At 31.5% G+C, this 12,105-nt stretch overlaps 1 protein-coding gene across 1 annotated transcript; it reads left to right on the forward strand.

Moving 5' to 3' along the window:
- The first annotated feature begins 6,910 nt into the window (after positions 1-6,910).
- Positions 6,911-7,841, forward strand: LOC140876238 (early light-induced protein 2, chloroplastic-like). The gene is made up of 3 exons (XM_073280146.1): positions 6,911-7,114; positions 7,199-7,291; positions 7,386-7,841. The coding sequence occupies exons 1-3, from the start codon at positions 6,968-6,970 to the stop codon at positions 7,734-7,736; spliced, it is 591 nt and encodes a 196-aa protein (XP_073136247.1). The 5' UTR covers positions 6,911-6,967; the 3' UTR covers positions 7,737-7,841.
- Positions 7,842-12,105: the final 4,264 nt, after the last annotated feature.

Below are 12,105 nucleotides of genomic sequence, written 5' to 3' on the forward strand. Positions count from 1 at the left end.
GACAATCTCCCATTCAACAACCATTTTTCAGAAAGACATCCAGGTGACTAGTTCACCTGATGATATCTCCTGACAACATGGAGAAAAGTTGAATTTTTCTAGTGTCTGAAGCTCTTTTACAAACTTCAAAAGAGAAACATTTTTAGACTTTAAGATGTCGTCAGACCAGTTTATACCAAGTCGTTGCTTTATTTTTTTTCTCTATTCGAGATAGTCACTATAGTAGCCCAGCACCATTTTACAAGATTAATTAAGTAAAAATAGTTAATAATGGATTATGGGCTTAATTTGGAATTAATCGGACAAAATATGAAGTTTTGGGCTAAGGACAGTTCGGAGATTCCGAACTCAGGATCGGATCCTCCGATCAGTTCGAAAGAAATGGAGGTAGTTCGGAAGCAATGTGAGAGATCGGAACGTCCGATCCTGAGATCGGAGCTTCCGATCTGCAACACCCGAGACGTGGCATGAGAACTTATACACGTAGCTCTATGCAGGAGATTGATAAGTGCATTGTGTGTGTGTGCATATTTTGGTGTTTTTTTTAGGTTTATTTGTCCTGCATTCATTTGGTTTCACATGTGTTTTTATGTGTTTTATTTATAAATTATTTCATGCATGTGTATTTCATTCTTCGGGTTGATTTTTGTAGGAATTTGTGAAGAACTCATGATTTTGGGGCAATAGAAGAGCCGCCAGAATGAATTACGGATCAGTCATGGTCCAAAATTTATTTTTAATGATAGAAAAATCCAAATCCAATCTTCATCGTTCAAAATGATGTTCAAAATATATGAAACTTTTGTCCAAATTTCAGCTCGATCCGACGGTTAGAACTCAAGTTATAAATTTTTCATGATTTATGCGCGAGCTGGAATATTTTAATGAAGAGATGGCAGAATAAGGCTTGCCCCAGCGCACAAACAGGTGCCCTAGCGAGCCTGGAGTAGCGTGAAAAAATAAAACAGAAGATCTCTCGCCCAACGCATGTTTAGGCACCCTAGCAAGACGGCGTGAATACTTTTTTATTTTTGGAAACTCTTATTCGTGAAGGATGCAATCTTTTGAAGATTCGGGGCATATAAATAGGCTTTTTATCATCAGATGAAGGGTTCCAGAATGCAGACAACACAAGGGAGGTGGCTACAAGGCTTGGGAGAGAATATTTCTCTTTTCTTTTCTTCTCCTTCTTTTATTTTTGAATCATTGTTTTCAATTATTGAGTAGATTTTCTTCAACCAAGACGGCGTGATTGGGCCGAACAAATTTATGTAGAAAACTTGGATGTTTGTTTGAGATTTTTAAGACTTGATTTTATTTTATTGATTTTTAGATTCATATTTGTCTTGTGGATAGTATGATCAACTGTTTGCTTGCATGTTAATTGATTACAAGTCGACAGAGGAGTGATTGATTTTGTTCACTTTAATAATCAACACATGGTAAAATCGACTAAAAATAGAATTCGGTTTCAGTGTGTGGTTTGGGTGTAAATTAAATTTTACAAATATTTAATGCATTCAAATTTTATTAGAATTATGAAAGATTAATCCGTCAACATTTGAATAGGTTTGATTGTTCTAGAAATAGACCTTTGAACAAGTTAGGAGAATTCCCGTAATTTAAGATTAAATCTGAGTCCTGAATGGACTACATGTTACATGATTTGTTTGGTGCCTACGTGTGTCTTGGTTGTCTCATTTTAATTAAATTTTTCTTTCAACTATTTTAATTCTTATTTCTTAAGCAGTTTTTATTTTAAATTCTTATTTTATTTAAATCAAATTGCTCTTTATGATTTTGTCTAGATTAAGTAAAATAATTAATTCTTGAGAATTGACTACAATTCCTGTGGGATCGATACTTGGACTCTCTGTCCACTTTACTATTACTTGACCTAGTGCACTTGCTAGTAGACACCGAATTAATCGGTCAGAGATCGAAACCTCCAAAGTGCAGATAGGAGCTTCCAATTGTAGACGATGGACACGTTACATGCATGCAAAGATCGGAGATTCCGATCAGGAGATCGGAGCTTCCGATCATCGTCTATAAATAGGGGTCCTAGGCCTCATTTTCAAATGCTCATCTCACCTCTCATTGGCCCATGTTAGCTCAATTTTAAGAGCTTTTGGGTACTATTATTTTAAGAGTTGGATTAGATAGTAGTTTTTATATAACGGACAGTGTCCGTAGTAGCCGCCGAGCGGAGGAGCTCTGGCGAGACATCCAGGGGTCATAGCTAGGCTATGCCTAGGCTCTGGGGCATTCGGCATCAGCGGGCTGACAACGGACAAAGGTATGACTCTGGTTCCCTATAATAAATAGGGAGTAGGATATAGTTTAATTAAGGCTTTTAGAGCCTGTTAGACGATGTTTGGCATGTTAGATAATGCATGGTATTTATGCATTATAGTGATTAATGGTAGGCTTGGACCTAGATGAGATCTTCTAGGATCTGCCTTAGTAAGGTACAGAAGTATTATTCGAGATATCCAGATTGAGTATGCATGTATTATGTGTTTGCATGGATTATGTGATTGCATGTTTTATATGTCTTTATATACAGCATGTCATGACTGTATGTTGCATACATGAGCATATTGAGTCTTTAACTTAGAAGTATCCTGTAGTAGGGCGCTCACCCTACGAGTTGAATGGTTGAATACGTAAGTCATGTGTCAGGACACTGTTATGGTTGGACACTTGTACAAGTATCAGGTCACCATTATCCACTGGGTATAGAAGACATCTCCTAATGCGACGGCGCATCGTGTTATATACCCTAGGCCCGGTCTATGAGCTAGTTTCTTGACCTGAGTATCTTGGTACCCAATTCATTTGCATTCATGCACATTTAATACTGTATACTCATACTCTCGTACTGAGCATGTTAGGCTCACTTCCGTTTATTTTCTGTTATCTGGTTACCCCATTCAAAGGGGCAGATGCAGGTTATTATTCCTAAAGTCAAGGAGTTTAGGTGGTGAACAAGGCTGAATGACAGGGTTGACCACTAGGCTTTACTTTCTAGTATTGGTTTATTTTTTTTAAGTTCACATTTACTCTGATTAAGGTTATTTATTGTTTAATTGCATGTTTAAATCTCTGATTAGTACGTGATCACTGTGTGGGTCACTACAGTCATCCAGCTCTGACTGACGGATAAGGAGTAACCCTATGAATTTGCAGCATTTCCACCTTAGCCTTTAGGGACATCAAATTCTGATGAACAATGATTTATGTACTATTTGATAATTACTTCCATCATCACTATGCTAAGAATTTGTTGATATGATCAAATTTATGTAATTCTAAACTATTTGTAGAATTATTTGGAAAATGTGAAGAGTTATTCATGGTAACTATTTTCAATGAATTGCAGATATCGAGGAGACGTAATAAATAATTTTTAAGTTCTTCAAGAAATACAAATGAATATATTATATTTCACATTAAGGGGAATTGCTTGAAGAATGTTTGAACAGAAATAATTGATTTTCGAAGAATATATCAATGAAAGAAAGAAGAGCTGCTTAGTTTAATCAAAAACCAAAAAGAGAGAAATTTTCAGAATAAGTTTTGATATTTGACAAAACACAAAGATATATTTCAAGTAGTCCATTCGAAAATCAATCAATCCAAGATTAAGCAATCTAGTCAGAAATCATATCCATGAAGCTCAAGACCAATTGAAGAAGCTAGTTCATATATACAATCCAAAATCAAGACTGAGAAAATGAATTTATCGGGCATACTGGAATACATTATCCGACTGCTCAAAACCTATTTCAAATATAAGAGTTGTCGCAAGATTCAGACATCTTCATTAAAATATGTGCAACTTCATTAAAAGCTCTTACAAAGACTTATTTAAGATCTAGAGATAATGAAGACATGCATTAATGTCACAGACGAATGTTGCAAGAGATATTGATATATATATATATATATATATATATATATATGTGTGTGTGTGTGTGTGTGTGTGTGTGTGAGAGAGAGAGAGAGAGAGAGAGAGAGAGAGAGAGAGATGAAAGAAGACAGAGAAAAAAAAGAGCAAATATACAATAACATAAAAACATGCACATATTCAAGTTGTTTAAAACATTTTTCGAGCATTCTGAACCAATTATATTGCTTGCTCACTTCAGCCACTCATTTTGATTTATTAGATCTCCAAAGATCATTAAGGATCAAGAATCATCTTTCAACTGCCTACTTCTTATAAGGATTTGATCTACCGCTTGAATCTAAGGATTCTTTTGTTATTGTATTTTGGTATTATGACGTGGTGTCTTAACTTGTTTGTATACTAGGAGTTTTGATCTGGGCAAATGATAAGTCCTACGATTGGAGTGAGTTGTATATAAGGTGTTGTATAGGTCAAAGTCTTCTGGTGAATCCTTTTTTAAGTGGAAGAAGTTAGCGTAGGAGCAGTTAAGTCTTTGAACATTCATAAACACATCTGCGTTATTTACATACCAGTTCGGCCATTTTCTATATTTGTTCAATCTGTCAACTTGCCTATTTCTCGCATATATTTATTGGCAGTGGCGGCCTTATATGGTACCAAAAGGGTGCGATCGTCCCCTGAATTTTTTAAAAAAATTAGCATTATACATATAACATGATAAGCTTTGAATTAATAACAATAAATACAAATTTTGAGATCTTGATGAATTACTGAAAAATGGCCCAATAAAAAAATATTAACGCATTGAAAGGTTTATGAAGTAACAGATTTATAACTTCGAGAGTTAGACAATTGTTTTAATGAGGTAAACAAAAATTTGTTGTTATGTTTGATATATATGTTTTGATCCATCAAATATTTTTTACTTATGATGAAGAAAAAACTTCTTCTATTTGCTCACTTTATCATCTGATTTCTCTATAATAATGTTAATGCATCTTGAGCACCAACTTCACAACTTTATTTTTGACATATGAAATAGAAATCAATTCTCGGAGGCTATAGAAATCAACGAGATTGCTAAAAATAACATTTAATCAAAGAAACATCAATTTTTTAAATTGATATATTTACTTTTGAAGTTAACATTAATGTTATTATCCATTGTAACAGCAACTGTAGTAAGTCGCCACTGTTTATTGGTCAATTAACATTGACACGTGAGAAAAACTATAATTCGGTTGATAATAACAACTCATGAGCTCACACTGAAGATTTTCATCTTGAATTACTCATCGTAGTTCAAAGATCAGTTCAAATCGATCCAATCTTCAAAAATTTAAGATTTGGCTATAGTGATTTAAAAAAAAATCTGACGTCAAATACGTGTAGAAGTTTAAAGCATAGATCGACAATATATTTAATATTACTGTAAACAAAAAGACAATATATATTTAATATCTGTTATTTTACAAAATTGATAATTTTTGGATTGTAAAATGCAAAAGTTTGTAAAAACAGTCAGAGTCTTCAATTATTGCAAACTAACATTGTTCTCAGTTCTCACTCTTTAAGATATGTATCAATCGAATATTTTGATGCAGTTGACTATCACGAATTAGAAAGATTATTTTCTAGGTCATCTCCAACCACAAACACCATTTTGATGCAACTTTTTGCCATAAAATAGTACAATTTTTGTACCAAACACAACATTCATCTCCAACCCATTTACACCAAATTTTACACAAAAAGGAATATTCTCGGAATATTCCTTTTATTTCACATATATTAATTAATTTTACTCAACATATTTGTACAAATTATTTAATTAATTTCACGATTATAAAAAAATATTTTATCGTTAATAAATATTTTTACATATTATATAAATAATATTTTTATTAATTAAATAATATTTTATAAATAAGTTTAATTATTTGCATTTGTATTACAAAATACAAATATTTATAAAATAATTATGTAATAATTAATTAAATGTTAAAAATTAAATTAATAATAAATTATTTATTGATTACATTAAATGATTATATATTAATTTTTTCATAATATTTAGTTATTAAAATAATATCAAATAATTTTTAAATATTTTTAAAACAAAATAAAAGATAATAAAAAAATTAAAAAAATTTGGTCTGCGCCATATTGGGCGCAAAGGAGGTGGGGCGCCAAAAGGCACCCCCATTGAAGCTTCTTTGCTGCGCGCAGCGTTGGAGCTGTGCCGAGGATAACTCGTCAATTTGTTTTAGAAATAAAATCTTGAATTATATATGTTATATGTTTGATGCTATATTTACTTTTGTGAATAAAAATATCTTATTTCTGATTTTAATTATTATGTATTATTTTTTTTCCTCGAAAAATTCGAACCCTGATGGATTCGAAATCCTGACTCCATGATTGTTTGTCACAGAACAAATATCTCATAACTAAATATTTTAAATAACTAAAAATATTTTAAAAGTTTATATGAAATAACGTGGCAACCATTACTCTTGATGAAGGGACAGATGCAAGGCCTGCAAGGAACACAAATCAGAGCCGGCAAAAATAAATAAATATTATATATATATATTTAAAAAATAAAGTGAAATGTATGGTTTAAGAAGAGATCTGTTTCGAACATTGAAAACCGTGCCCTAAAATCGTGACAAGATTTGCTACAGAAGACAGGCACGTAAAGAAAATGTGTACGGTAGCCATGAATCCGAGTAAATACCAACACATTCTAACGCATACTCTCCTTTTAATTAATTATTATGTAATTAAATCGAAACCGTGAAAAAAAATTGCAAGCTGTGCGGTGCCCATTGAATCCATGTTACGTACGATGTTGCAAAGATTTTACCCATTTTACGTGTCCTAAAAACTGCCCACCATCTTGTTCTGCCCCATGAACCTATAAATAAAAAAAGCCCATATGATATACTCTCATATTCAAATTAAACACATACACAAAATCCATTTCTAACTTCGAAAACATTTAAAAAATCCGAAGTTTTTTAATTAACACACAAACACATACACAGTATGGCAACAGGGATGCAAGTGATCTGCGGAGGTGGCTTGAGTTCAAGAATCGCTGGTTTGAGCCAGTTTGCTCCTTTGAGATGTAATGTTTCATATTTTAAAAAGGACTTGAAGTTCAGAACAATTCGAAGCAAGCTGGCAGATCAGGTTAATACAATATTATTAATTGTTCATCATGGTGTATATATTTTGAAATTAAGAATATTAATTAATAGTTGTTGGATTTAACAGAATGGTGGTGATGTTGGTGAAGAGAAAGAAAGGGCAGCCGTTCCAGTTCCGCCACAGGTGTTTTCAACTCCGCCGCCGCCGCCACAACCTGAGGTATGTACTTTCAGATCAAAAGTACAATTTGGTGCATATATATATATATATGGTTTCACTTAAATTATTTTCAAATTACATGATGATATTGCAGGAGAGCACCAAGGCGACAGACATCATGGCCTTCAACGGGCCTGCGGCGGAGAGGATCAATGGCCGCCTAGCCATGCTCGGATTCACGACCGCCATTGCAGTGGAATTAACCAGAGGACAGGACATCTTCTCACAGATACAAAGCGGGGGTTACAAGTGGTTCATCGGGACGACTATTCTGTTCTCTATCGCATCTCTTGTCCCGTTGTTTAAAGGCGTAAGCGCGGATTCGAAATCGAGACCGGGTGGGTTGATGTCGTCGGACGCAGAGCTATGGAATGGGAGGCTTGCCATGGTGGGGCTGGTGGCTTTGGCATACACGGAGTATTTGAAGGGAGGACCCCTTGTGTAAATAAAAATACATGCATGTAATAGTTTGTGAACTAACTCATGGATATATATGACAATACAATATCACTCGAGGACATTTACAATTACACGAGTTGTATTTGCTTGCCCGAATTACCTGAGATTTATATATTATAAAAATTTAATTAAGGGTCCGTTTTATAAAACACTTTTTTTTATAAATGTTCAAATATGATGATCATTTGACTTTTGATATTTTTGTCATCGGCAATGAAAAAAGATTATATGATATTATAATATACTAAACAAGCCCAAAAATGGGATTGATACTTAAATAAGTTTATATATAACCAAATATATAAAATTACAAATTTGAAGGGCATATGCTAGACATACCTGTTATTCTTTCCAATATATAACTCAATATATATTTATAAACGTAGATTAAAAATGAACGGGTTTGTGTAATTTACACTGAATCAAGATAGATATGATCCAAGAAGCCAATCGATCTAATCGTTCTATATGTGATCAAAAGTAAATAATGAAAGCAAGGGAAATCATTCATTTCCTTCTATAAATATAACCAGTCACATTTCCCTTTTTTTTTTTTAGGGAAAATAATCGTTCGATACGTTATAATATATATATTTTGATTAGTTTGGGTTTTAATCTTGTATTCTTTGTAATTTTGTCAAATTAGGGTTAGCATCATATATGTATCTTTACATATTTTACTGTTTTAGTCTAGAAAAAGGTCAAACCCAGAAATGGAAGAAGACATTTAGGGAGTGTTTGGTAGAGCTTCTATAAAGTGTTTCTTAGCTTCTAGTTGCATACAAGTGTTTTTGAGTGTTTGTGAATGTTAAATTTTGTTTTAATTTCTACAACTTTTACCCAATAGCAAGAAGCTAAAATTTGATTTTTTTTTTTTGCTTCTGCTTTTTTGTTTAAGATATAAAATTACAAGTTGACATATATACTCTTAATAAAATATCATATTACATATGCTTTTATTATTATTTTAAATTTTTTTTTTAATTTTACATTATTATTACAAGTATTTTTAATATTTTTTTTAATTTTACATTATTATTACAAGCACTTTTTAAAGAAATATTTTTTAAAATTTTACATTATTATTACAAGAATTTGTTTATATATATATATATATATATTGAATTTTCATAAATTTTTGTACATATCTTGTATATTTATACAAATTTTTTCATTCTTTATATTTTTATTTTTATTAATCTTATATATTTTTTCAAATATTCATTTTATAAAAAATAAAATATCTTTGATACAAAATTCATAATGTAATAATAATATATAAACTTATTTTTTATAATGTGAGTATCAAAAATTAAATAATCAAATAAGGATATGGTTGTCATTTAGTTAAAAAATTAAGTTTGAAAACAATTATTTTCCAAACACTAAACTTTAGTTTGTATTAGCTTTCAACTTCTATTTCCAAACACTCCTTACTTTAGCTTCTCACCAACTTCAAAATAATCGCTACTAAAATCATTTTTAAATAAGTAAAAGTTATCCAAAACATTCATTTAATTTGACTAAGGTAATGTTTGACAGAGCTTTTAGAAAGTAGCTTTTTCTTAATAAAATTTTAAAATTTTGTTAAATAAAAGCTGATAATGCTACTAGAAGTTCTCCTAACACTATCTAATTGACACTTTCTAATCCAAATTATTTAGGAATTTCTTTCTCCTCGAAACCCGTAGGCCCGGAAGCACTTGTTCATGTTCACCTTGATTTCTCTTCGGTCAAAGAGAATCTTCTAATTGTTTGGAGGCAAAGTAGTACATGATGTTCTTCTCTATGAATTCATTGTGTTTTCTTTTGTTTTTTTTTTTTTTGGTCGCCGGGTTGTAAATGGCATATAGCCTTCTTGATAGATAATGACGACTTCTTCATAAAAACAAAGTTATTTAAGTTTTTTTTTCCCCAAAGAAGTTTCGCTCCATTACCAACGACGGAGCCAAGATTTCGAATCCACCCGAACTAGAATTTTTAACGAGAAATAAAATAATATATAATAATTAAAATCATAAGTAAGATATTTGTTCATTATAGTTTTAAAAAATTAAATTTTTTACGAAATTAAAAATTGAAATTCTAAGAAGACGAGGAGCTCAAAATGAATAAAACATTCATAGAGTTTTCATATATATATATATATATATATATATATATATATATATATTAGCATAATCGCACACGCGTTGCGTGTGTATAAAATCATACAATATATTTAATATTGTATGTTATATATAAATATTATTTTTTCAATAATATTTAAATTTATTTTTTAACATTTATAAAATAATATAAAAAAAATTAAATTTTTTTTATCAATTTATCTTATTTACAATGTTTAGTTGAAAAAAATATGGAAATTTGTATATATATATATATATAGTCCATGACAAATGCATGTCCCTCTTCCAAAACAAAATATTAATAGAACATATTAAAAGATAAGGAGGCTGTTAAAAAATTGACTTGAACCTAACTCACCTCAAAAGTTAGCTTAAGAGGGAAGGTTTGTCCAAGCTAGGGGTGCAAACGAGCCGAATCGAGCCGAATAATGATAAAATTTTAAGGCTCAAATTCGGCTCGATAAGAGTATATTCGAATTCGAGCTCGATTCGAAGTTCGATAATTTCAAATATTTTGGCTCGAGCTCGGCTCGAAATGAAGTTCGAGTTCGAGTTCGGTTCGAAATATTCGAACCTATTCGTGAACTATTCGGATATTATGGTTCGAAAAGCTCGAAAAGTTCGAAAAAGTTCGAAATGTATATATATTTATTATATAATAATATTATATTAATTAAATATTAAGGTTCGCGAGCTATCGAACAGAGTAATTTCGGCTCGAGCTCGGCTCGAAAAAAAATTCGAACATGTTCGAATTTGGCTCGAGTTCGATAAGCTCGAATACGAATCAAATATTTATCGAGCGGACTCGTAATGCTCACGAACATGTTCGGTTCGTTTGCACCCCTAGTCCAAGCCTATATATTAAAATCCCAGGCTATTTACCCAACCGATGTGGGACAAACTAAGACATCAACACACCCCTCTCACGACCAGGAATGAAACGACTGGAGCGTGGAGATATTAACGGGTGGCCAACTATGGGGCGGATGAGGCCAACTATGGACCGTCCAATACATAACGGTGGAACCCGGACTCTGATGCTATGTTAATGTGAAACAAATGAAGAATTGTATTATTGAGCTAAAAGATTGGTACAGTAAGAGTTTGTATTTATACAACTTCAACTAACTGACTCACTTAACGGTGGAAAGAAATAGAAAAAGAAGAAACGCTAATGCAACTTTTCCTATATCTAACAGAGGCGTAGGTGAACGAGAAGAATAATTCGAATGTGAAATAATTTTCACAGTTCATGGCAAATACATTGAAAGTAAACATTAGATAGCGAGAAAAATTTGAATGAATATCATCAATGAGGGCTGCCATTATTTTCTTGAATTATGGTTATTAGATTTTGGCACTAAAATGTGTGTTTTTAAACTTTTATTTGGGCCACTTGGGCTGAAACAAATTTTGCATAAATTTTTTTTAAAATAATTGGGCCATCCGTGCTAAAACCCAGGTGGCCCAGAGCGTAACTCCGCATTTGGCTCCGATGAACAACTTTTGCTAAAACTGGAGCAGTTTCTTGAAAGTTGGTATCTGGATAATTATAAATTATCAAGGTCGGCACAATTTGGACGGAAATAACAAATGATACAATAATGATACACGATGTTAATCATTTTATAACATATTTAGATTATTATATTATTTTACGTCCCAATACATTTTCTTTTTACTTTATTTGTCAAAATAATCACATAATATGCATGGATAGAATTTTCTCGTGAAAATTTTAATATAACGAACGTATGATCTTCAATAAGAAGGCTTAAGATATTGATCCATGGATGAATATAAGCATCTATATATCATGGTATTTGAAATTCCATAACGTTAATATTCGTTTGGTTTTTTCCGAGTATTGTGAACCAATTATGTATCCTTGCAACTGATGATGAGGAGTTTTTACAAGAATCGTTTAGAACTATGCATTTTTATTACACATGCTTATTTGATTCATATCATTTTCACATTAAATTTACAAAAGAAACTTCTGATACAAAACTAACTATATATAATATATAACTCTAAAAATAAATAGAGAAAGATAAACAAATTTCATAAAGATTTTAAATTTAGCACAAACATAAGTGATATTAAATTTAATAACATTTTAGTGGTTTTATTTTATGTATGAACATATTTTGTAATTATGTTTTCATCCAATAATCGCTCACGTGCGATACACGTGCACCATTTTAGTACTAGAAGAGAAAT

This window comes from Henckelia pumila, chromosome 1, assembly GCF_033568475.1.
Source record: "Henckelia pumila isolate YLH828 chromosome 1, ASM3356847v2, whole genome shotgun sequence".
Classification (NCBI taxonomy): Eukaryota; Viridiplantae; Streptophyta; class Magnoliopsida; order Lamiales; family Gesneriaceae; genus Henckelia; species Henckelia pumila.

Bases quoted from the DNA above. Each gene is read 5' to 3' on its own strand.
- LOC140876238 (XM_073280146.1), top strand. From the start codon at position 6,968: ATGGCAACAGGGATGCAAGTGATCTGCGGAGGTGGCTTGAGTTCAAGA. The intron at 7,115-7,198 runs GTTAATACAATA...TGGATTTAACAG, and splicing joins GAAGCAAGCTGGCAGATCAG to AATGGTGGTGATGTTGGTGA. The intron at 7,292-7,385 runs GTATGTACTTTC...ATGATATTGCAG, and splicing joins CGCCGCCGCCACAACCTGAG to GAGAGCACCAAGGCGACAGA.